The 27,413-nt window shown below is 32.8% G+C and overlaps 1 protein-coding gene across 1 annotated transcript in view; it reads left to right on the forward strand.

The window, feature by feature from the left end:
* The window catches only part of LOC129223276 (muscle-specific protein 300 kDa-like), a 175,047-nt gene extending 150,035 nt beyond the window's left edge, over window positions 1–25,012 (forward strand). Inside the window, 15 exon segments of the mRNA XM_054857842.1 lie at window positions 281–433; window positions 1,248–1,412; window positions 2,667–2,847; window positions 3,196–3,344; window positions 4,351–4,503; window positions 5,909–6,073; window positions 9,033–9,203; window positions 9,956–10,129; window positions 10,603–10,731; window positions 10,876–11,040; window positions 13,402–13,728; window positions 15,517–20,652; window positions 22,698–23,012; window positions 24,433–24,951; window positions 24,953–25,012. Coding sequence (XP_054713817.1) covers window positions 281–433; window positions 1,248–1,412; window positions 2,667–2,847; window positions 3,196–3,344; window positions 4,351–4,503; window positions 5,909–6,073; window positions 9,033–9,203; window positions 9,956–10,129; window positions 10,603–10,731; window positions 10,876–11,040; window positions 13,402–13,728; window positions 15,517–20,652; window positions 22,698–23,012; window positions 24,433–24,951; window positions 24,953–25,012 — 7,962 coding nt within the window.
* The last annotated feature ends 2,401 nt before the right edge of the window (window positions 25,013–27,413 follow it).

Genomic DNA, 27,413 nt, shown 5'->3' on the forward strand with positions numbered 1-27,413 from the left:
CCTATGTATCGGAATAAGTACACATCAAACTTATTATATATATTTATCTCTTACTAGAATAAAGTATTTTCTTTCATCAATGGAACCTAACCCCTATTTTAACACTAACATTAAGTCATAATTTATGCGATTTTGATTTACTCGGCATTTCCGTGGAACGTAAGCCCCACGTCAAATGAGGGTCTACTGTAATTTAGCTTTAAGCACTATAGCAAATAAACTTGAAATACATTCATTTCGTCATTTAATTTTTTTGTCAACATTTTCTTAATCACTTCAGAGTCTGCAACACAGAATCTTACAAGAAAAGATAGAAGTTGACAACCTTAGTCACCGAGCAGAAGAAATGATTGAGAAGGGTCCACAATGTGTTTATTCTTCAGAGGCACTGGATGTAGTCCACAGGTTTAGAGCTGCTACAGAAAGTATTAATGTAAGTAGTTATGCATTTTCCCCTATATGATTAAGTCATTTCTACCTATTTCATTTTGTGTATTTTTAGTTTATGAAGCACTATAGAAGATTGATATAATTGTATCTTTATCTGCTTAGTTCAAGTTCAGTTTTGTGTACCAAATAGTTGCAGTCATTTTCTATAGTCAGAAGCATGCGCAGGGGGTTACCAGGGGTACCGCGGTACCCCCATTAGTTTAAAGAAAAGAAAAGAAAAAGAAGAAAGAAGTAAATAAAGAGAAAGAAAAATGAAGAACAAGCAGAGAGAAAAACAAAGAAAATGATAAGGTTTAATAGTCCACCTCGAGTTGCACTCAAAATAAATTTAAGAAATTATTACGAAAAAAAGAAAAACTTCCGAAAATGTTCCTTAATATGTACATCTAAAATCATATTTCATCCACGAAATCTTAACAAAAAAGAAGTCCTCTCAAGGGGGTGTTTCCCCTCCCCCCTCCAGTTCTTTAAATGACGGACTTGGGTGCATTGGTACCCCCATTACTGAAGCTCTGCGCACGCCCCTGTCTATAGTAATGAGAAAGAAATGTTTTATTTACTTGAAAGAACGTAGAAATTAATTTGTGTTGCTGATATATATTATACCCATTCACTTATGTGCTCATATTTCAGCTTATTTAAGAAATATTTTTATCGATTTTTGGTGAATTAACTTCAAAAAAAAAAAATATTTAGGTATGGTGTGTTACATTTTATCCAAATCTATCATAAAATGAGTTACACCTGTGAAATCCTAAAAATATGTTACAAATCAAACGAATTTCTTTATTTTACAGGCCCAAGTGCTTCAGAATGAGCAGAATTATAAAAATCATCTATCATTCAAAAACAACTGTGGTAGCCTAGTGTCTTGGATGCGTCAACTCCGGGAAAAAATTCCACCTCTCACACGATCATTAAGTGATCGTTTGAACCTTGAAGCCAGTGCATCTGTATTAGAAGTAACTATACTTTTTTGATTCTTTATAAGGTTCTCCAGTTTTTGTGTGAATTTTTAAAACTATTTATGTTATTCTGTAATTGCTTCACAAATTTGTTGAATCAGTGAAATCTATTTGTCTCTCTCTCTTTGTAAGGTTTTTTTTTTTTTAATGCTGTAGTAGCCAAAAGTATTTATTAGAACTATATTTAAAATTAATGCAGAAATTGGATTTTCATTTTTCAGATATTTCCTTTTTGTTTCTGTTATCTTACTATGTAATTTAGCCACTAATAAAGTTAACTAGCGACAACCAAACTAGGTTAAAAAATATTTTTTTTCATTAACAGGAACATTACTATTGTAGGCAGACATTCACCAAAAAAAAAAGGGGGGGGGGCTACAAAAGAGCTGCAAGGTTAGGTGGGCGGTGCCTCTACAGCTGTTTTTTTTTAGGAAAATTGGGACATATAATTTTATTTTAACATCATTACTGATTGAATGACCTCTAAAAAAATTTGGCACACTGCCTCAAAAATCAGTACAGATGACCACAGTAGATGCCCTCTTTTGAATTCAAAGTTCCATTTTAACTTTCATGGATAAATAGTATGAGGAATATATAAAACACGTACTTATGAAGTCAATTTTTCTTTCCTCAAACACATGAATTTATTGACACTATCATTTTTCAATCAAACGTTAATTTTGAACTTAGAAAAGTGGAATGGCAAGGCCCCTTACTTTTGGAATTGAAGAAGCTGTTTCCCCCTTGCCCCTCTTTACAAACGTCTATGATTACTTTGTTTAAGTTTATATCATAATTTTCCTATTATTTTTTTTAAATCATTTCTAAATAGAAAAGATTAATTCTTATTTCCTTTAGCATCGATAATAAGCTTCAGGACCCATTCAAATGCTGAAAACATTCTTAATTTTTAAGAACAAAACTTCAAGCCCCAAATATCTTTACATGTTTCAAAATTGGCCTAGTGAATTTTATTTTAAGTTTTTAAGTCCTTAAATGTTTTACTTGGAAAGAAGCACAGAGATTAAAATTGTATTTGTATTGTGAAGATTTTTTCAAAAAAAAACCTAAAGGTTTGTTAATTTTAAACACACAACGGTTACATTCAAAAATTTTCGTGATGCAATAATGAAATGTAGGAAAAGAAATTTTCATTTTAGACTGTCAGTTAAATTAATTAGTTATATTCTGTAATTATTAGTAAATAAGTAAATTGAGTAACACCATTTTTCTCTCCTTACTTTTTAGGACTTATTGGCCAAAAAAGCTCAAGGCCAACTGAAGTTGGATTCTGTTGTCCATTCTGGTGAAGTTGCAATGGCAACTAGCTCTGAAAGTGGAAAGAAAATGATAGCAACTGATGTTGAAAACCTCACCTCAGATTTCCAGAATCTTTTTGTTGAAATAACTGACTTGAAAGATGAATTAGGTGAGAAATATAGCTCAGTTATGAGCATTCTTATTACAATATAGCGCAACGACTAGTGCAAATAAGTTAACCTCTTGTACTAAACATTAAATTAAAATTGTTCTTTTGCCACTTTTAAATGTAGACAGTACAGTTAGAACTATTATTGATTCTACTTATATTTATTAGGATGTCACTGGGTGCTATTCATTTTATTATAAAAGTTAAACGAAACTAGATTAATATTTCAAAGAAAAAAAAATGAATAAATCTCATTTTGTTACCAAAGTTCATTCTGCAATGGGTGTTCAGCATTTTTAAAATTGAAAATATCCTTGTTTTGATTTCCTGGAACTAATTCCCTTTTAGATAATATTTGCATTCAACTGAGAGAGTTTAAGGAGGAGTATGAACGTGTAGGAGAATTTATCCAAGTAATGGAACAAGACATAAAAGCCCAGAAGACTTTGCTTAAGGCAACTCTTGAAGAGAAAAAAGCAATGGTTCAACACTGCAAGGTATATATGTTTTTGAAAAACTTTATTCAAATGAGTTGTAATTGTTGCACATTAAATTATGTAAGTAAAACTTTAATACCTACAACTAAGGTATGGCTGCGCAATGTAAATAATAAATATTTTTAAACTTAAGCCGTGTTGGGACCAATAACGGGATGGGAATTGTATGCGAGACGGAAGTTTCTAACAGACTGTTTCTCTAGTGTTTAAAGACTTTTTTTTCTTCCTGGATGAGCAACAAATGTTAATTTTATTTTGAAAAAAAAAATGGTTCATTTCTTTTGTTAAAAAATTGTGCTAGTTCTATACAACTATGTTAAGTTCTAATTTTGAGTTGGACATTTAGTTCAGTGGTTTTCAGTAACAGACTCTACTCTTCAGAAATGTATTAGGTGATCAGATGCCTTGCGTTTTGTAGGACATCCCCTGTTTACTTTTTTGTGCCACCTTCTCTAAGCATTCTACTAAAATCTTGATTTTAATCAAAATCTTCGTTCTGTTTTTTTTTTTTTTTTAAAATGAAAATTGGTTTTCTAATTTTCACTTTTTACTCTTATTAAGAAGCTTTGCATAGGTTTCAAGTCTTCGAAAATAATAAGAAGAAATCAGATTTCACTTCTGTGTTGATTAGTTATAAATAAACCAACTTTTCACCAGGCATACCTTCTGAGTTTCTCACCTGTTTATTATTAAGAAATTTGGATGACCTCATAGAAAGATTGTGCATTTGCTGCAGCTCTGCTCTGAAATAATTACTAAATACTATTTTTATTGTCTTTATTTAAAAACTTGAAAAGTGTTGGGTTTATTTTTATTTTATTTATTTATTTATTTTTATTTATTTATTTATTTATTTTTTTTTTTGAATTAAAAAAAAAGATTAGAAAAGCTAATTTATTATAATGTACTTAGTAGGCACAATAATATATAAGCACTGCTTATATATTATTGCTAATTATATTGGAATCAAGTTTGTTTACATGCATTGCTGCTTTTTTATTAACAGAGTTTGCTTGATGATTTGGAAAAGGGTAAAGATTCAGTTGAGAAATTAACAGCTATCGCTCAAGGACTCCTAACTTCTCATTTAGATACTTACATTAGAAACCAGTTAACTGTTGTCAACTCTAGATATCAAGTTACCTACAATTTGGCAAAGGTAAGAGATGTTCGTCTAAAAATATTTTTTTGTATTATAGAAAATTTAGTATATACAAAAGTTTCTGATCAAGTAAATGTTTTAACAGAAGATACTTTTAGGCTGAAAGGGTACTACTTGTAATGTGATGAAGTGTTGCTCATCAATTAATTATTTAGTGTTTTCTCATTTATAAGTTTCACCTTTCTGATGTATTAGTAATCATATCTAGTTGTGACTACTATGCATGGAAATGTCTTAGCAAATATAAATTGCCATTATACAAGGGTTTTTTTTTGTGTTAAGGTCCGATTGATCGCGAAGTGAAAACCAGAAAGTCAAGCCGATGACGCTGTGAGTAGATTTGTTGTGCAGCCTCTCAAGTAAGATCGTGCAGTGATTTTGGAGCACACAGTGAACAAGGAAACATGCCTCGAACAATTGCGTCTCCCGCCAAGTGCTAAGTGCGTGCTGTAATTCGATTTATGAATGCAGAAGAAAGGGCAATTCAGAACAAACATAGAGGAATGTTGTCATCAGGCATTGTCCTTCTGTACGACAGTGCTCGCCCACACACTGCTGCTTTAACCAAAAACTTCCTGCAGCAGTTTTGCTGAACGGTGCTCGATCATCCTCCTTACAGCCCAGACTTGGCGCTATCCGATTACCATCTCTTGGGTCACATGAAACGCTGGCTAGGAAGACAGACGTTTTGCTCCGATGCCAAGCTGCAAACCAGCATACAGGAGGGTCATTTTTACCATCCACAAGACCTCAGAACATGGGCAGATCCAACTAGTGATTACAGGGGGGGGGGTGTCATTTTTACAATCAACAAGACCTCAAAACATGGGAGGATCCAACTCCTGATTTCAGAGGGTGTGTCGGGTGTCATTTTTGTAAAAGTGGTAAGGGTCGTAAGTGCAATATTTGTTTTAAAAAAAAAAAAGGTTGTCTGGAACAATTTTTTAAAAAATGTATATATGGGGGGGGGGGGGGTCCTGACCCCCATGACACACTTTCGATCTGCTTTTGCTTCAGAAGTTATCATCTACTTACATTGTTGAACAATAGATTTTTTATTCCTATTGCTGAAAATACAACCTTTCTTCATTTTTTTTTCATCCATACACCCATTCTTGGAATCCTTTTGTAAGACCATGGTTAGTGAAAATAGATACTGAAGGAAAAAAAAAACAAGTAAAAAAAAGCTGCAACTGTTATGTAATTGATATTGTTTGAGAGATTATCTGCTTCAAAATTTAAATGCAAGTTAAATGCCAGGATAAATTTGCTGATTGTGTTCACATACTTTCTATTTGTGCTGCATGTGTATTTCAGCCTTTTAATAATCTATTGTATAATAAATAGTCATAATCTTGTTCTATTTCATTTTTATGTTACTAATAAAATTCAACACTTCCAGGATGTTTATGACAAAGCTAGTCTTAATTATGATGCCCATAAATTGTACAGTGAAAAACTCCAAGAAAGCTTAAAATGGATGGACAAGCACAATGAAAGAATAAAGAAAATAGGTGAAGCTAAAGGCAGAAAGGAAGATTTGGAAAAGCAGTTAGAAGAAATCCAGGTGACAGAAGAATTCGGTTTCTATTCAGATTTTTCCATCTTTCCGGTACATCTAAAATTAAAAGAAAAAGGTTTAGAAAGATTGTACTTTTTGAAATATTTCATTTCTACATTTGATTGACAAAGCCAATACAGAGTTGCCACAGATCAGGGAAAAGTCAGGGAACGTTATTGATCAGGGGAAAATCAGGGTAATATCAGGGAATTTCAAAAAAATAATACAAATTCAGGGAAAATTGATCAAATGAAGACAAAAAAAAATTTTTTTGCTTTGCAAAATTAAATACCTTTATTTCTTATGCATTTTCCGCCAATTATTTGCTTAAAAAAATGTAAAATTATTGAGGGGTGATTATACACTGACAAGTATTGAATCCTAAGTTGTTAACCACAGGTCAAACTTCCTAAGCTTCTGTGTCTGTAAAGTTGTTTATTTTACGTAATTTGAATTTTTCTGCCAGGCGTTTCTAAAATAAACAACCCTACAGGCAAAGAGGAAGCCGTCATTAAAGACTTTGCTCCATTGCCTTTACTCATTGTCTTGGAGTAGCTAGCGTACTGCAATCACAATTTTAAGAAAAAATCTTTTTTTTTTTAAATTGATACTGCTAAGAGCTTAAAAGGTATTTTACTTGGCATTTTCGTTTTAATTGCTAAAATTGAATGTTAAACGAAAATCAACTTTGTTTTTTTCAATTTTCTTATTTGCTGTCGCTTTAGTTTTACGAAAAAAATTTTTTTCCAGACTTTAAAATTCTTTTATTTTAAAACCAAATTATATTTTAAAATTAATTATTGTTTTTGTTTTTTATATTTCAATGTTGTTGGTTACAAAAGATTTTTTTTCGACCAATAATGAAATCATTTGAAATTGAGTTGTGTACATAAGTAAATATTTTACTATTTTTTAATAGTTAAAACGCTGTATTCCTTCATTAAAACCTAAGTTCTTGATTAGAGAATAGCTCAATATGACTGGTTGTGTAAAAAGATCCCAATTTGTTTTACATAAATATGTCTATTATTTACGTAAGTAAAACTGCATTACTTCTATACTTTCACAATTACTTGTTATTCTCGCAGTAGCAAATATGCTGCTTGAAAATTCAGTTCAAAATTATTTCCAAATAAACTTTTTTAGTTTTATCATAATTAGGTTTTCTTTAAAAGTGGATTTTCTTAGAATTCGTATGTTAACTGGTTACTGGAAGAAAAGAGTATTTGTTTTAGATTTCCTACAATATTTTTTTCCGTAAATATTTTAATATACTATTTTTACTTAAAAAAAAAGAAGCTTATTTTCAAAATATATTTTTAATTAACAGCTTAAAACGTTTTAAACACTGCATTTTATTTAATATGCAATGGTTTTCAGGTAGGGTAAAAGAAAAAAAACATTATCCATGGTAACATAAATCAGGGAAATTCAGTGAACTTAATCAGGGAAATCAGGGAAAAGTCAGGGAACTTTTTTTTGCCGCTCCTGTCGCCACCCTGCAATAAGATGCTTGGGTTCATCAATAGATCTATTTCAAACAAATCCAAAGAAGTTCTTCTGCCCTTATATAGAAGTTTGGTAAGATCTCATTTGGAGTATGCTGTTCAGTTTTGGTCTCCTTATCTTAAGAAAGATATTAAGGTATTGGAAAGGGTTTAAAGGCGGACTACAAGGCTAATAAATGGACTTTCTCATTTAGATTACGATTCCAGGCTTAGAATGCTAAAAATGTACAGTCTTGAGCAAAGAAGAGACCGAGAGGACATGATTTAGTTGTTCAAATTTATTAAAATGAAAGATGTTACGGGGCCAAAGTTTAGCACTGAAAACAGGACAAGGGGTCATTCTTTTAAGCTATTTAAATCTCAGGCTAACATGGATGTTATGAAAATTTATTATTTTAGCAGAGTAGTTGAACCTTGGAACAGCTTATTAGAAGAGGTGGCAATGAGCAAGGAAGTAGATAGTTTTAAGAGGGCCATTGATCTTCATTGGGGGTTGTAAATTGACTAGGACCAGCCTAGCTGGGCCCAGAGCCTGTTGCTGGTTGTCAGTTTTGTATTTGTATTTGATTCATAAAAAAAAAGTCTCCAATAGGGTGTGCTTGAGCTTTATTTTTTCTTTGGACTATGAGTCGTTTATTGGACTTAGGCTAAACTATACCTAGATCTAGTATGTCTAATCTCAATGTATCTTTGTTTGAATAGCATGAATTATTTCTTAAAAAATTGTTTGCATTACAAAAATTTTCATCTCATTCACTCTAGATATTTTGAGAAATTTTGTTAATACTGCTTGACAGTTCAAAAAGTTTTAATGATATTCATGCTTTATAAAAGATAACAGAAAAATTAATAACATTGAAGGATTTAAATTTTTAGAGGATAGTTATTTTATGTTTATTGCTATAAAGGGAATGCTGGGGGAATATTTTTTTTTTTAAATCTCTCATTTATATTTGTATTCTTATATTGTGCATTTAATTCTAAAAAGCATTTGGAATTCTAATTAGTCACATTTAAAAACTAAATATGAGCCTCATTATTTTTGCAATTTTAATCATTTTTTATTTGAGAAGTAATTCTAAACATCATTGTTCAGAATTTTACTTTCGCTATACTTAAAGTTATACCAGAACCTATCTTTATACTAATGATCACAATATTGATTTTGACCAAAAGAACTTATTCTTTCAAAACAAGTGCCATTGATATGTAGAAATTCAGTCATGTTTTAACAGTATAATTTTTAACAGTAGGCTTACTTTAATAAAACATGAAGTGATTAGAGAATAGCTCAATATGACAAGTCCTCTTGGTGTTTTTAAGCAACTCTGCTTTAAGTTTGTTTTTCAGTGTAGAAAGTAGCATTCCAAAACTTTTATTTGAATTTAGTCATTAAAAAAATCATGAATGTAATACCAATCATTATTTGCCAAAGTAACTTCATTTTTTCTTCATAGGCTATTTTAAGAAAACAGGAAGATGGATTATCACTCATTCAATCTACCATCACTGCTTCTGAAAAGGCATCTCGTTGCTCTAATCAAGCAGGCAAAGATATCATTGCAAAAGAAATACATGATATGCAGTCTCGATGGGATCGATTGCTTCTCACCTTATCAGAGAGCAAAGTGAGCATTTTGAAATTTGCTTCCTCTGTATGTGAGATTCATTCTTGAAATATTTATGAAGTTAAAATTCTGTGAAAAAATAAATTAAGAACCACTTATGTTTGGCATTGTAAATCTTGTTTGGCATTGTAAATCTTGTTCCTTTTTAATTGATCTTTTTGCATATTGACAAGGCTATCATGGTTTAGATTTTAAAAAAAAGTGTGTAGATGTTGTTTATATAGACTTTCAAAAAGTTTTTTAAAAAATACCGCATGTTGATCTGCCAAGCAAACTGGCTTGTATGGAAAAGGAGGGAAAACTTTAAAATGGGTTAGAAATTGGCTTACTGGAAGAAAACAGAGAGCTGTTGTTGGAAAATTATTTTCAATGATCTGATCTTTCTTTTAAGAGGGGTTCCACAAGGTTCAGTTTTTGGGCCATTGTTTTTTATTATTTTCATTAATGATATTAGTGAAAGGCTTTCTGGAAACCTTAATATTTTTGCCAATCATGTCAAAATTTTGTGGTTTGTTGACAGTGAAGAACAAGTGAAAAAGCTTCTAGAGGATTTAGATCAAATTTCTAAATGGGCAGTTAAGTGTGGTATGTTGTTCAATGGGGGGAAACTGGCAAGTGCTTTATTTAGATAATGGAAATAAGCATGCAAGCTTGTTTTTTTACAGGGATGTATCTTAAGCGAAGAAGAAACAGTCATATATCTAGGTGTCTAAATCAGTCAGCACTAATATTTATTTTTAAATGCATTTCAGATTTCTCTGGAAACTGCATTACTTCAATGGGCAGACTACACATCTTCAGAAGCAAAACTGGTTAAATGGTTGAATGAACATGACCAAAAGCTCAGTGAAGTGAAGAAAATGAATTTGCCCCCTGCTACAAAGGAAAATGTTAATCAGAGGCGAGCCAGGCTGAGAAAAGCAAATGTAAGTACTTATCTTTAATTATAACAAGATGTTCCCTTTCTGTTGATGTTTAATATTTCTTGCTTTATTTAATTTTTTGTTTGAATACAAACATTTGATTTCTGAAATTCACATCAGGTTAGATTAGTAGGCTTTTGTATTCCATTTGCATTTAAATTATGTTCCCTTTTATTCTTTTACTTGGATGAAAATGGCAAGAGCATTAAGAGTAATGAGATAAATGTATGCTATTTTTGTTACAAAGTTTCGTTGTGGGAGTGGGGGGGAGGGTCAGATTGTTGTGTTGCATCCTTATAAAATCTGATCAATTATCTAATGTAAACCTTAAAAAAATTTTGTTGCTGAAAATGCTGAACTATATAAAAGTTATTTATTGCTTAGTAATACAAAACTATAACAAATGAATTTTTATGTATTTTTTAACTTCAAAATTCTTTTTTAAAACTTTTAAATAATTCTGTTTCTCTTTTCAGAGCATTGTTCAAGACATTGAGTCCTTTGAGCCAATGATAGAATCTGTGAACTCAAAAGCTGAGCAGCTACAACAGGGAATATCTCCGGGTATTCAGGAAAAGTATCAAGTTCTGGTTCAAGAAGCTAAGGTGAGGTTTCACTTGCATCATAGTTTTTTAAACCTAACTTATGTATGTACGATTTTTAGATGCAATTCCTGCATTAAGAACTATGTGCTTTTGATGTTTCATGCAATACCAACCAACTTACATGGCTCTTTTTTCCCATAACAGGGCTTCCGTGATCAACAGAAAAATGTGATGGACATGGTTGAACAATTTGTTGAGGCATGTATAGAGGTTTCAAAGTGGTTGAGTGCCTCAAGAGAAAAGTTGAGCAAGTGCGCAACGCCCTCTGGCGACCGAGATGTCTTAAGAGAGAAGACTAGCAAAATAAAGGTATGACAAATGGGGCTTATTCGTCGGTCAAACTTACATGTGTACCCAGGGGCAGATACAGACTGCCATCCGCCCCCCCCACACACACACACACACCTCCCCTATAAACAAACCCAGTTTTGGGTGTGAAAATTTTCTGAAACGGTTTGGACGTCAATAAAAGGCATCAAATCAGTCAGAAATATTTTGCTCCTAATAGGGCAAAAACGGCACTAAATATTTTCATAAGCACTGAAAATAAGTATTTTAAATGTTTACTTTAATTTTTTTTTAACGAACTAAAGAGAAAACTAATTGTTTACCTTTTGTTCATAAATTATTTGAACACAGTAGGAATGTATAATAGTGTCGACAGTTTGGGGGTTGGTCATAACCTCCATGACCCTCTGCCTGTATCTGCTTATGTGTGTACCAATAATAAACTGGTAGGATAAACAATTTTCCTGCTAGACAGTTATAAACAGTTGGAAAATTCTGGTTAAGCAAAAAGTTCTTAAATTTTTTTTTTTCTTGATATCCACTTCAAGCTTCTTGGTTCTTTTTCATTTTTTCATTAAATCATAAAAAAAAAACCCCGCAAAAAATGGCAAATTTTTTGTGTGTGTGCTTTACCACAACTAACCCAAAAAATACCTAACTACCCAAGTTCAATTCAAAATTACTGGAGCCCAGATCATATGCAAACGCATTAGTGCAATGCATAAAAATATTTAAAAATAAATGCTCATTGTTGCATTTTTCACGAGAGTTTTCTTCACTTCAAAGAGATTCATTAGAACTTGAAAAGATATTCTTATCAATAGAAATGATTTTAAATGAAAAGAGACAATTTTAAACTAAAGGAAACCATATTGTGATTTATTGTAGTTATAGTAATTAATGTGCATTTCACTTTCGGGGTAAATATTTGCTTTTACATGTATTAACTGCCTTAGTAACAAAGCACAACTAGTATGTTGTGGCCATCACGAAACTTTCTTCTATATTTTTCTTTTTTTTTCTGATCCCTCCCCATGCTTGACGAGGAAGCAATATTCCCAACAAAAACAAAATTACACATGCAAAAACTTGACTACCATCCCAATGTCTGAATTATTGCAAAAGCAAAGCAATTCGCGAAAATTGAAAGTTATTTTAAAAGCCTTGCTTGAATTAATTACAAATATTTTATTTGTTAACAAACATAAGATGGCAACAGTTAAAAATTTTAAGTCATTGAGATAATATTTCCGATCATTTTCATTCAATTAAAATCACGAGAAATACGCAGACGATAATCTATTACGATTTATCTTTCTTATTGTTGCATTAATAAAGCTATTTTTATTCAAAAAAAAAAAAAAAAATCAACACCTCTTGGAGCGATTGGCGTCAAAATTGAACCAAAGCCTGTTTACATATGGATTCACATATATTCCAAATTTCAACCAGAACGTAGCATTACTTCTTGAGATAGGGCACTCACAATGGAAAAAAAGAACGGGCGATTGCGCTACCCCCTTTTAAGCTGTTGACACCAAAATAAAATCAGCTCTTATACCCACTAAGGGCTACTTGCCGATAAATTTTTCTTTCATTCCGTTCATTATTTCTTGAGATACAGCAGTCACAATTGACGACAAAAAACGTTCTATAGCTCAACCCCCGTTTGAGTTATTGACACCAAAATTGAATCAGCACCTGCTCCTGTTAATACCAACATATGGACCAAATTTTGTTTGATTCCGCCAGTTACTTCCTGAGGAATAGCAAGCACGCGTAACTCGAAAAACGTCCCATTGCTCCACCCCCCTTGGAGGAATTCGCGCCAAAAACTAATGGGCACAAGTTCACATAGGGGCACATACGTGTACTAAATTTCGTTCGATTTCATGCGGTAGTTTTTGTTGTAGAGCGGCCACAAAAAACTGGTCGCACACAGACGTGACACACATACACACACACACATACACACACACATACAGACAGACAGACATTTTCCAAAAATGGTCGAAATGGACTCAGCACACCTCAAAACGTTCGAATCCGTCAAAATTCGAAATTCGAAAATTTGCACGAATCCAATACTTTCTTCTATATATTAGATATAGAAGAAAGTAAAAATGGAGAACCAATCGATATTCACATGTGACAACTTTGTAGGCGTGAGTTTGAAAAACATTAAGGTATAGTTGTCAATTTTGGGCGCATATTAAATCTAAATAGATTTAAGTTTATGTTTTAAGTATTACTACTTACATGCATATTTTCATGATTTTTTAGTGTGTATAATCTGGGCTTTGACAATCCCAAATTTGTGTCTTAGTAAAGATATTATCAAATGATACAAAGTGAAAATTATTTCAAAAAATATCTTTACAGGTTCTCCAATCAGAATTGGACGAAGGTCTCGAAAAGCTTCGCCATGCTGCTCGTTTCGGAGAAATAGCAAAAGCCAGTGTGGTGGAGGAAGAGAAAACAATGATTGATGAAGAGCTTGCCAGAATGCAAGAAGAGTATGATGTGCTGAAGGAAAGTGTAGCAGAAATCAAAATTTCTCTTGATGTTGGGCTTGTTAAATGGAACGAATATGATGAACAGTTCGAAAAGTGTTCTCAGTGGCTGATTGAAATGGAACCTCTTGTACAATCTTATGCAAAGCCACAAGTTGATCTGCTTTCAAAGAGGGCTCGTCTGCAGGAATTTCAGGTTAATGAATTTACATTGTGTAGTATTTCATATTGATCATGTTTACATAGCTTGCATGCAAAACAAAGTTTATTTGGGGGCATGTCGTTGAATATTAATTTTTATTTTCAGCATATGACAGGAGATTGCCGTTAAAATTAACTTTCATTTTCTCGTAAGGTTTTTTTTTTTGCAAAGAATGAAAAAACAAAATTAGAACTGATGCGTTTTATAACGACCTTTCACTTTTACTGAAATTTATGTTATAGGCATACTTTTTGCAAAACTCATGCACACTTCTAATTATGTTAAAATTTAAAAAATACAATCAATTTTTTTTTCTGCCTCTTTTAACAGGGTTCGCATGGATCATGGAAATCCTGGAAAGTCATGGAAAAAAAATAAACAAATTTCAAACCTGGAAAAGTCATTGAAAATTAATATTTTCATTAAAAGTCATCGAAATTTATTTAAAGTCATGAAAAAATATCTTAAGTAGTAAGAAAGTAACAATATCTAAAAGAGCACTAGAAATATTGAGTGGTTTAGTAATATTGCATATAACTTGAACGATCTCTTAAACAAGTCAGAGTTTTGGAATCCAATTTCATCCGCTTCTGTAACAGCCGCTCGCCTTTTTTTGTAATGTGTTTTTACTACTGGGACATCACTAATTTTAAAGTCACCATTATTTCCTGCACTTTTTATATTTTATATTCTGTAGTAGTAGACTTGCACTTTCTTGATTTTGCACGCCCCCTCAAAAAGTAATTCAATTTCACCCGAGTTCGTTTCAACTACTTGTAAAAAAATTCATTATTAAATTTACCAGAGTTTATCTTAAAATGTTGAAGGCTTTAGAATGTGAAGATTTTAGTCAGGCCATAGAACATAGAACTTGGGGAAGTCTAATACTCTATAACAGTGGTGCCCAACATACAGCTTTTAAAACTGATCCCCTTGTGGTCAGCTGAAATACTTGATTTAGAAAAATGAAATATGTGGCTTTACTTTAATGAACGAATATAGTATATTGTTCAGTTACATTGGGGGGGGGGGGGGGGGTAGATGCACTATTGACACCAAAGAGCAATGTTTTTATGAAGTAAATTTATTATTGGTAACTTAGTAATGACCCATTCAATTTTTGTCCCATTCGTTACTATTCTGCCCTATTTATTAAATATTTTTTAGACATTTAAACATCAGTGTATTACATTTTTACTTTACTTGAATCGATATGATGAAGACAAATAAGAATAATTTGTTAGTTTCTGCAGTGCACTGATATTTTTTCAGTCACAAGTAAGTGCCTTCCAATGAGTAACCTCCAGTGAGGTAGTGGCACTCACATAAAAGTTTTTCGAAAGCCCATTTCCGAAAATTGGCAATTTAATAGTATTATTCTCTTCGTGTCATATATTCATGTTAACTTTTTTGAAGTCGTGAAAAAGTCATGGAAATTTTTTATCCAAATAGAGTATGAACCCTATTTAACAAAACATACTTAATATCAGAATCAAATATTTCATGTTTGCAGGAAAATTTTCTGATATTTAATGTTTCATATTATAATTATATAACTTAAGTAATATACTCATAAACGAGGAAATATTTTGTATAATTTTATGTCTGTGATTATTGTATCAAGAGAAAAATGAGTAACTTGTTTTCTGAAAGAAAAAAAAAATATAAGTTATTTGTTTTGAGAAAACAAGTTTATATAACTAAAAACAAGTTTCAAGTATTTTTGAAGTATGTATAAGTTAAATAACTCTTCCATGATAACATTGTTTCATTAACTTTCAGGATCATCTACAAACTATATTTGATTGGCAGAGTGAATTTGATAAGCTGAACATGAAAGCCCAGCTTCTTCTAGAGACCTATTCTGATTCAAGTATATCGAATGCATTTACTCAACTTTCCCGAAAGTATGGAGCCTTAGTCTCATTTTCAAAGGAAATCATGCACCAACTTGAGCACCACTTCCAAGAACACCAACAGCAGCAGTGCATGTACAGCGAGTGCATTGAATTGATTGATGTTTCTCGTGAACGGCTGAATGATTGCAGCAGGCCATCAAGTAGCATTGATGAGATCAATGCGAAACTGAGCAGCCTGAAAGCTTTGGCCAACAGCATGGACCAAGGGCAAAACAAAATACGTTATACGATGGAATTGACCGACAAAGTCATTGCCAACACCGATCCAGATGGTTTGAGTAGCATCAAGGAAGATGCGGACAACCTGAAAACAGATTTTGAACAACTTCTGAAGGATATTTCTGAAATGCAGGTTAATTTGACTGAAAGATTAGCTGTGGTTGGGGAGTTCAACAAGATTTTGAGGCAGTTCAAAGTTTGGCTGGATGAAATAGAAAGTGAAATAGAGGCTACTGGAAAGCAGGAACTGAATTCTCTGATTGAGAAAAAATCCGTTCTCGAGAAATATAGTTCCATTTTAAAAGATATAGAAAGCCATGATGCAATAGCAAAACGATTGGAAAATGAATCTACTGAACATCCCGTACTTCTTGAAGAAATCAAAGAGTCATTAGATAAATATCATAATTTCTTAATGATATCTCAAACATGTACTTCTCAACTTGTGCAAGAAATAAATGAAATAGAAAAATATAAGGATGTTTACTCAGCTGCTGAAACATGGTTAAGAGACATCAAATTGAAGTTGAACAGTATTGGGTTTCAAGGCAACAGCAAAGCAGCTATTGAAGAAAAGATCATTGAATTTGAAACAGTGAAACAATCTCTTCCCCAAGGTGAAGAACTGGTAAAGAATTCTTGTAAACTAGGAAGTACCGTGAAAAACAATTTTGGAATGCTAGGATCAGAAAGAATCGTTAGCGAGTGTGATGCTTTGTCATCTGCTCATGAAGAGGTCCTGATGTTAGTTAAAGAGATCGATTTTGGTTTGAAACGGTGTCTCGATGCCTGGGAAGAGTACGAAATTTCAAGAAATGACTTGGAAGAATGGTTGAGGAATGTGCAGAACAAAGCTAAGCCATACATGGAAAGTAGTGATGAGTGCACTGACACAGAAAGGCTTGAGAAATTAAGAGAAATATATCAAGATGTTACTGAACACAAAATTGATGTAGCTGCACTAAGCACTGCTTGTGAGAACTTAGTGGAGATCAGTTGTTATTCTGCAGCTCGAGACCAAACAGTTTTGATATCTACCAATTACAATTCATTCTCATCAAATCTTTCGGACATCATTAATAAATTAGAGAAATACATTTGCAATCAAGGGGAGTTTTCTGAAGCCAGGAAAGAGTTTTTCTCTTGGTATAACCAAGCAAAATCTGTGATAGATGATAATTTTATACTTAAAGGCAGTCAAGAATTGCTTCAAGAAAGAGTCGAAAATATTAAAGGTCTGACTGCATCAATCCCTGAAGGTCAAAGACTGCTTAATGTAGCATGTGAATCCAGTTCAAAAGTTCTAAGAGTTTTGCCTGAACCTGCAAAGTTGGTCGTTCAAGAGGAAACACTGGATATGAAAATTAAATTTGCAGATTTAGAAAAACTTTTGACAGAAAGTATTAGTGCCTTATCATCAGTTATAACAAGACTTCAGGAGTTTGCCATTAATAAAAGCAAGTTTAGTGACTGGCTGGAAAATGTTACTCAAAAAATCCCAGACACAATTGCAACAAAAGGGGATTTAATTGAAATAAGGACAAAAATTGAAAACTTAAAGCAAATTCTTGCTGATGTAGAAAATCACAAGCTTCTTCTAGAAGGGCTTCAATCAGAAGCTTCTGAATTAGCCCAAAAAATAGGTGATGAGAGCGAATCTTCTGTCTTGGATGGTTTGTCTGAAAAATTCAAATCTTCACATTCAAAATGCAAAGAATTACTATCTCAATTAGAAAAAGAACTATCTGATATTCAAGCGTATAACAATGCACTTCAAGAAATAGAGAAGTGGTTGTTACAGATGTCTTTTCATCTTATGTCTCATCATTCTTTGCAAATTACTAACTTATCTAAAACAAAAGAGCAAAGTGAAAAGCATCAAGTTCTGCTGAGAGAGATACAATCTTTTCAAGCTACCATCGATGATTTGAAGTCTAAAGGTTCTTTATTGAACAGCAAATATAGAGAACAAGCTCCAAAACTGGAATCTCAAATAAATCAGCAAATAAACAATGTTCAAGAAAGCTATGATTCTCTTTTGCTAACTGCTGAAAATATTCAGGCACAGTTGGAAGATGCATTGTCTAAATTCAAAGCGTATGAGGATAGTCTTCTTCTGTGTGAAAAGCTTCTCAATGAAACGAGACCATTCGTTTCTAGTGGCCTTAAACCTTCAAGATTTTCATCTCATGAAGCCAAGGATAAGCTTGATTTTGCAAGAAATATTTTGAAGAATTTAAACAATGGCAGAGAAAAATTGCAAGAAGCAATTCAAGGTTGTATTGAAGCAACTTCATCTATCAGCAGACCTTCTAGCCCAGATGTAGGCTTTGCATCATCTTTGCCCGAGAAAGAGATGCAAATAAAAATTCAATTGCAAGATTACATAGAACAAATTCAAGCTTTTGTCTCTGGTCTGGAAGACATTGTTAGAGAATGGGAAAGCTTATGTGAGCTGAAAGCCAGTCTTGAAAAGTGGATCTCAGAGAAGGAAGAATATGTATCAGCTATGGAAATGAAGCCTTTGGCTTTTAGCGTAGAATCTATACTATCTCGTATTCATGAACTAGAAGACATAAGAATTCAAATAACAGAAAAGATATGCAGTGTAGATAATATGGAGAAAAAATCTAAACAATCTGTGGACGTTCAAGCTGCTAACCTATTACGAAAAAAGTTAAACGATTTAGATGCACGGGTAAGTCAATTAATTAACAAATGCATATCAGAAAAATTAGCAGTTGAAGAAATGAAAGTGCTTTTTACTGAGATTGAGGCTCAAATTAAGTTAGCTGATGAAAAATTAGATGCCATTGAGAAACAAACTAATGCAGGAATGTCCCAAAAGAAACAACTTTGGCAGCAGAGTTCTGATGATCTGAGGCAAATTGATATGCTTATAACCAAAATAAAGAACATGACCTTTAACTTAAATGACCTCTCTGAAGAAAGTCAAATGGATCTGATAGATAAAATTGGTTCTTTAGAAAAGAAATTGGAAAATTTGAGAAACAGATGCTTGAGAAAAATTCAGAGCATTGAACTTTTGCAGACTAACCTTAATGCATTCTCATTAGAGTTAGCATCCATTAAAGATTGGATTAATGATAAAAAATACCAGTTAAATACTTTGCCCAAACCAGGATACCAAATTCAAGGTATTGAAAGTGCCTTGCAAGAAGTAAAATCTCTGCAACGAGAAACTTTGAATAAAGAAATCGTAATACAGTCTGCAGAGAAGAAAGTAGAGACTGTTGCAGTTGATATTGATCAAAGGGAAGTTGATACTCTACATACAGAAATGAAAGAAATCAAGGTAAAATTTCATGAATTATGCAAGGCTATAGATGATTGTACAGAAAAGTTAAACAACCTCCTTTCAAAAAGTATGCAGTTTGAAAAAGAACTGAATGATATTCGACAGTGGTTATTGGATAAGGAACAATATCTATCTAGGATTGAGTGGAAACTCAACAGCATGGAGGATTTACAAAATACAAAGTCTATATTTACTTCTGAAGAATTGATTGTTAAGAAATATGAAGAAACTTTGGTGTCGGAAATGTACAGACATGCTGATGATTTTGATGAAATTTGCAATAACGATGATCAAAGATTTTTACATTCTGTAATTGAGGAAACTAAGCATCACGTAACGAAAATCAAAAAGTTGCTTGAAAAAAAAGTAGATGAAGCAAATAAGTTAATATCTGAACGAAAGGCTTTAGATGAATTGATGGAAATAGTACGATCTTGGGTGAACAAAAGTGAATTGACTTTGTCTCATGAGCTCCGTCTAGATGCTTCAATTGAGGTGATTGAAGAGCAAAAAGCAAGTTACAGATCATTGTTAGATGAAAGTCAAAAAGTAAATGAAAAGAGTGTAGAATTGCAACATACATCTGAAAATATAATCAGGAAGATGCGGGATGCAGAGAAAATACAGTTGCAAAATGATTTGAAAATACTTAGAGAGAAAGAACATAGATTGGAAGACAGCCTGCGTGAGAGACTGCAGCAATTAGAAAATGCCCTTGCCCAGTTGAAGATGCAGAAGATGATTCTTGATGAAAGCATGAGGAAACTTGAAGAGATTAAGTCAAATCTTCAGAAGCTGGATAAACCTCTTGGACCGTCTGTAGCAGATGCTGAAAATGCAATTGAGAATTATGAAAAAATCCTTTCCCGACTAAAAGAGTCCAGAGAAAGGATATTAAATGTGAAACCGTTAGGCAGCTTTGTAGATGATTTTGGGAATCTGCAAGTTGATTACAGCAAAACTATACAGTCTGTAGAAGATAAATGTGCCAAAGCGAAGAATTCCTGTGCAATTAGAGAAAAGTACCACACTCTAATCAGGGAAATTACAGAAACTGTTTCTTCATGCAATGAAAATCTGACTTCACTTTCCAAGGAAACCACACCTGCAGAAGGCAAACTGCTGAAATATCAAGTTATTCTTGATGAGGTTAATCAGTGTGAAGCTAAGCTTACAAAAGCAGCTGATAAAGGTGAACAAATCGCCAAAGAAGGAACTGCCACAGATTGCAATAAAATAATGGACCAGTTGCAGAATCTGAGAAACAAAATTAATGAACTTAAGAAGACGGTAAACAATCTAAAAACCGAGCATGAGAATGTGATTGCTGAACAACGGAAAATTATTCATGACTTGGAGAATATCTTGGAAAAGTTGCATACTGGTCTTTCGTTTATGCAGTCTCAGCCTCTTTTGACTTTGCCTCCAAATGAAGTTCAACTGGAAATTACCAAACATAAGGTAAGATTTTGAATCCATTAACATTACATACTAAATTTGCATTTAGATAAAAATAGTATAGATATTTATTACAGTTTAAATATATTATCCCATTACATAATCCCTTATAACCCTTACAATATCGTATGTTTAGTATCAGAACCAGCTCAATCCATGAATTTTCAAAAGTATTTGTATTTCATAATTTGATGAGGGGATACCATCTTGTTGCAAAAAGATTTAGACAGGAACAGTTCCAAGGGAGAGACGATAGGTGCGATCGCTCCTCTCTTGAAGGACTCTCCACTGGTAATTTTTGGATATTGAAGTTCAAAAAGAGCAATTTTAGACGATTTTTGATAATGTTAAACTTAGAAAAAAGGAGGTTTGGGGCTCTCCCTCGGAAATGTTTATGGAATTAAAGTCCAAAACATACGTGATCAATACTTGTGAACCAGAATACATAGTAAAGGGCAAGAAAAAATCATTTTCCCCTCCCTTGAAACATAAAAAAAGGTTTTATTTCTCAGAAACAATCTTTCTTTCTTTTTTTTTTTTCTTTTTGCCTTTCCTAAGCTGGTTTTGATACAAACGCCTCGTATTATCTCTCTATGGTGTGGTTCTGATAAGTTGAGCTATGATCTTGACAATGTTTACCTCTTTTGGGGGTAATAGGGAAGGATAATCGGCACTGAGTTGAGTAAGGTTACTTTTATTACTTTTGCTAAAGTATTCCAATTCAAATCTACTCTATAACAACGTGTTCCATTTTAACTGAACTCCCCTAAAGGAAGTAAAGATTGTCACAGTGATAATTCAATTTATCAGAACCTCACTATGAATTGCCTACCTTATACGTATTTTAACCATATTTGTATGTGCACGAAGCATGAACATGGAAAAAGTTTTGTCTGAAATGTTTTATGCCAGTACAAAGGTATGACTCATGCAGCCTAAGATTTTCATCAATAAAAATTGTTTTCTACACTTTATATGTGGAGAGATCAGTTATATGCAGATCAACTTCCAAATTTAGTCCCCAGTTTCCAATGCTTTATTGGGTCTGTTTAAAAAAGAAAAAATATATCTTAATGCTATTTTTGAACTTTTTGTTAATTCTGTTTAACAGATAATTCTGAAATATGGATGGTACTGAGCATGGGCACCCACTTATGCAAAATTTTAAAGGGGGGGGGGGGAAGGCTCATATATTTTCCCATGGTTTAGAAGGATATTTTCTCTATGAAAAAAAAACAGATTTCAGTATAGATTAGAGTTATTAAAATTTGGCATTTTCATTGACTTATTTGTTAGCGCAGGAGAAGAAATATTTTTACAATTTTGCAAAGAAAAAAGTACTAATGGCAAGTAAATTCTAATTTTTAGCAAGGGGCTTGAGCCCCCATTTGACCCCCCCCCCCCCTTCATATGGGCGACCATGGTACTGAGCAGTGTAAAATGAATTTTCTGAATAAAGTTTTTGTCTAATAGAAGATGGTACATACTCTTCTGGTAGTGGCAAAGAAAGTTTGTTGGTAGGAAGGGGGAAAGGTTTTGCCTGTGTCTTATTGCCATCAACTCCTGATTGTGGACAGTAGATAAACATAATTTGAGGCAGTGAGAAGCAAAGGGATGTAAGTGGACTTTATAAAATTTTGAGTAAAACGTGTTTAAAGATCAGATCCTAGGTAGGCTTTCATTGATTTTTTTTTCTAAATCATGCTATACAGCAGCACCTACCAGGGCTACTAGTACAATCTCTTGCCCCAAGACAGAGGAGAGGTTCACCTACCATTTGTACTGGTTATCTCCAAATTTTTAATTTTTGCCACTTGCATCCTTTTTCTTCTCACTACCTCATTTTATATTCGCTATTATTTTCTTAGTAATTTTGTTAGTTGTTATTATTATCAATATTATTTATGTTTAGTATTCAAAGTTCATGAAAAGTTGAATTAAGAATAGATAAATTTTATAAAAGTTTGAAAAAATACTTAAAAAGAAATATTTACATGTTGGGTGTTATTTATAAATGATCTTTGACAACAATAACCTTTTATCTGTAGGAATTAGCTGCAGAATTGCAAAGAAGTCTTAGTGATGCTTCAAATCTTCAAAGTCTGGCTAATAAAGAACTACAAACCTCTTTTCTACCTGCTTCCTTCGTAGAGCAGCTGGAAGAATGTACCTTGTTGCAGCAGACTTTACCAGTTGCTATTGAAGAGCAATACCAGTACTTGAAAACCTCCCTAACTCATAGAAAAGAATACGAAAGTTTGAAAGATGGCCTGAATCGTTGGTTGCATGGTGCTGAGAAGTTGCTGGAGTCGCCTATTGGTGTGGATTATCCAAATGTGAACTATAAACATAAGGAGCTGCAGGTGAGAACCACTAAAATACTTTTTCAGTATTCGGAATTTTGTTCCGTCAATATTCGAAGTTATCTCAGTTTGATGTCTGGAAATGTTTTGCTTCTGTTTCTGGTGTATTTTATGTTTTTTGTAAAGGGTACAATAGAAGACCGTTATAATGCACACCTTGGGACCAGAGCTTTTGTGTTATACACGTTTTTGCATTATATAGATCATTTCACAAATATTGAAACAAATATTCAGAATATATCGATATATTAGCACTTTAGAATGAGTTTCTTCTGCAATGATTATTAAAGCACTTATATTGCAGTTAGTCATTCACAAATAAATATGTTGCATAATCAAAAGAAAGTGAATTATCCTGCACTTCAGCTAGCTTCATGGTTTGCATAACAGCTGCATTTTCAAGATTCATCTGGTATTTTCATTTTTACTGTCAGTACTAATTTTCATTTAAAAGCTTTGAATTAAGGTGGAAAGATGAAAAACTCTTACAAAATTAAATTTGCCTAACAATTTTTATGTTTGCAAAGCAAAACAGAAGGATTTTTTAAATTTCAAAACCTATCGTTTACTTCTGAAAAGTTGTGCGATTTATAGAGAATTGCGAGTATATAGGTCCGCGTTATAAAGGTATTCTACTGTATATTGAAATGTTGCAGTAAATATCTGTTAAACCAAACTGGAGTTAACCAGAAATGCCTTTGAAAATGCATATCCAAAAAGTTAGTTCCAAAAGCAAGAAGACTAGAAGCTAATTTGTAGTACACATATTATGCAGTTATTTATAAAAGTTATTAAAATACAAATAACAGGTTAAAAAATCCCAAGTTGTTCAAAAAAATTGCAGATGTGTTTTGGGGTTGCAAGCAGTGCTGTAGTTGGGGAAGGTGGAACAGGGGAAACTGCCCCCAAAATATTGGGTATTTTAATTGTGAAATATTGCAAATGGGTCATTTTTCAAAAAGTCTGTCACATGCCTTTTACAATAAAAACTTCAAGGAACACTTCATTTATCAATGATTTTTAATTTAATCAAAAAAACTTATTTAAGCCTGCCAACATTTTTTTAGTAATAACTTTTATTTTAGTATACTTTTGGTTCACAACATGTGAATTCTCACCTCCGTGGCATATCACACACCTTGTGTGGCAGTTTATGTTGCTTAATAATTTGTTTAATTAAAAGTATATACTTATTTATTTATTATTCCTTTCACTAATGTCTCAAATACTAATTGTTTGAGTACATTTAATTTTTTAATATTGTATTTTAGTTTGTTTTAGTAGGACAAGGAGTTTTTTTATTTTTTACATTGTTATTTAAACATTTAAATTCTGGTGTTGTGGCATTTTATGCATTCATGTTTTGAAAAATTCTGGTGAAGTTTCTGGGATATTCCATAGCTGTTTTCATTTTTTCCAGACATACTTCATCGATATAAGCTTGCAAGAAAATCAGCTGACAGAGCTGCAAAAAATGGGCTCTCAAATTCGACCAACTTTACAAGAGAGCCAGGTGCCTCTGTTGGATACTGAAATCGACATTCTCAAAAAGAAAATGAACAAAATCTTGAACTTGGCCGACAAAGTGATTACAGAAACAGAGGTGGATTGCATTTTGTGGAAAGAGTACTTGGAGCACTTGGAAAAAGCATCTGATTTGTTGAAAACTGCAGTTCCAGATGAAAAACCCACGAATATTTCTTCCTTGAATGCTGCCATCAAGAGGTTGACCAATCTTCTGCATGAGATCCAGAGAAACCAGATTTTGGTGAACGAGTTAAATGAAAAAGCTAGAGCTTTGGATCGCCGTGCGGATCGACCGTCGGCTGATCTAATCAACAAGCATGTCTCCAGCGTCAATAGTCAGTGGCAAGAGAGGCTGTGTATTTTAGAGAATCAGCTTGCAGCTTTGACAGATGTTCTCAATCAGTGGGAGGTTTTATTCAGAAATTGATAATAATATCCAGATTTCACTGAGGGAATGTGAAACCCAGACTTGATAGCATTTTCATGTCCACTGCTGCTGGATGAAGATGCTTTAAAAGTAAGTACTTTTTTTCCTTTTTCTCTTTTGCTCTGTTGATCAAAATGGGAAATGGTGGAATATATAAATTATACATTATGAGTAGGGTGAGGAACAATTTAAATAATAGCTATGAAGCATTTCAAAATTTTTGAGGTGCATTTATAGTTTTGTTTTTGCTATTATAATTTAGAATTATTATTTAGGTGAGAATTTTTTTAACCCTACAAATTTAATCTGGATAAATCGGAGATCCAGATTACCAAGGTAAGCTGTAGGGTAAAGCATAATTCAGATATTATCCACACGTTACTTTAACCACGTTAAGAGGACAGATGTACGTTTTCCATCGAAAGCGGAGAAACATTCGTTATTGCGGACGCCAGTGAAAAGTCATACAATAGAGAGAATCTTGTGGCGACCAATGAAATGCGACTCCCAACTGTACAACTGTCAAATATCTTGCTTCTAGTCACGTTGACGGTATCCATACAATACGACTCGCTGTCATGGCAACGCCGATAAACTGGTTTTAGGGAGAAAAAGTTGCTGCTGAAGTTGCTTACGGACGATGTCTGAATTACGCTTAAGTTTCCAATGAGATTCCCTTTTTAAAATTATTTTTTCATTTTATCATTTTTGTGAAAACATTTAGTAGATTTCTGCTAGAGATCTCAAAATCCAAGAGAAATTTCTGTATTCCTTCAAAAAAAATTTGAATTCTGCAACTCAATATTTTATGTATGTATTGCAGTAGAATATCGTTGCAACTAAGTTGACCAGATGTTTCTCTCCCCAAATGGAGACACAACTTTTTGGGTTGAAAAAAAATACTATTCCCATACAATGTGTATTTAATAACACAGGAACAGAAACAAGTCAAAAAAAAAAAAAAAAAAAATTGATGAGGTCATTTTTCTTTTGAAGTACAAATTTGCTTTGTATATTCAATGTTCATTTGAGATAAAAATGAATTTCTTGGAAGGATTTCTTACAATTACTTTGGTACTATCAATCAGGGGCGTAGCTAAGGGGGGGGGGGTTTGGGGACAAACCCCCCCCCCCCGAAAAGTTAGTCTCAAAAAAAAAGAAAAAGAAGAGAGAAGAGAAAGGAAAAAATTCCAAGCGATTACACACACACACACACACACACACACACACACACACACATATATATATATATATATATATATATATATATATATATAGTATATATATATAAATAAAAGAAGTAACCCCCCCCCCCCGAAAGTCGGGTCTAGCTACGCCACTGCTATCAATGCTTTGAACCGGAAGCTATGTTTGGAGAAAACAGGACAGCCTTTAAAAACGGGAGACAAGGTCAATTTAGTTATAGTACACACCTTGGGACAAGAGGTTTTGTGTTATAAAGATTTTTGCATAAAAATAAATCATTTAACAAATTTAGAAAATAGTATTCAGAATCAAGGGCGCCCAATAGGGGCAAGGGAGGCTCAAGCCCCCCCCCCCCCTTAGAAATGAGAATTTTCTTGCTTTTAGTGCTTTTTTCTTTTCAAAAATGCATAAAAATTTCTTTCCCAGCCATTAATGAATAAGTTATTAAAAATGTCATGTTTTAATATCTCTAATCTGTACTGAAATCAGTTTCCATGGGGAAAATATTCTGCTAAACCATGGGGAAAATTTTTGAGCGCCCCCCCCCCTTAAAATTTTGCATATGGGTGCCCTTGTTCAGAATATATCTATTTATTTGCACATCAAAATAAGTTTCACTAACTTGAATACTAAGATTTAAATAACGAAATTTAATTATCATTCACAAATGTCCTTCATAATATAATATCTTACACTTCAATGGTTTACATAGCAACCGCATTTTCAAGGACAATCTGTTGCTATTTTTCACTCCCAATATTATTTTGCTTTTAAATGCTTTGATTTAAAGGTGGAAAAATCAAAAACAACTTCAAAATGAAATTGCTTAAGAATGCTGTTATGTTTTCAATGCAGAAATTGGTTATATAAAGGGGAGGTATATTTTTTAACATGCAATTTATTATTTACTTCTGGAAAGTTATGAGATTTATTGAAAATTGCCTTGTATAGATCGATGGTTTTTCTGCTGTATTGTCTTAACTCAGTTGCTAAAACTATGATTATGAACCCTTTTATGTATATTTAAGAACTTTTTATAGCAAATACAAAAAGAAAGAATTTTGAGTTAGCATTTTAAAACATCTTTTTCGTTCAGTAAGAATTGAAGGAAAGTATAAAAACATAAAGGGAGCATAAAATTGCAAGATAAATTTAGAAAAAAAATTGTTTCAATATGTATGTACAATGGAAATGGAAACAGTTTATATACAATTCACGGTTATACCCATAACCAAATGAGT

This window comes from Uloborus diversus, chromosome 5, assembly GCF_026930045.1.
Source record: "Uloborus diversus isolate 005 chromosome 5, Udiv.v.3.1, whole genome shotgun sequence".
Classification (NCBI taxonomy): domain Eukaryota; kingdom Metazoa; phylum Arthropoda; class Arachnida; order Araneae; family Uloboridae; genus Uloborus; species Uloborus diversus.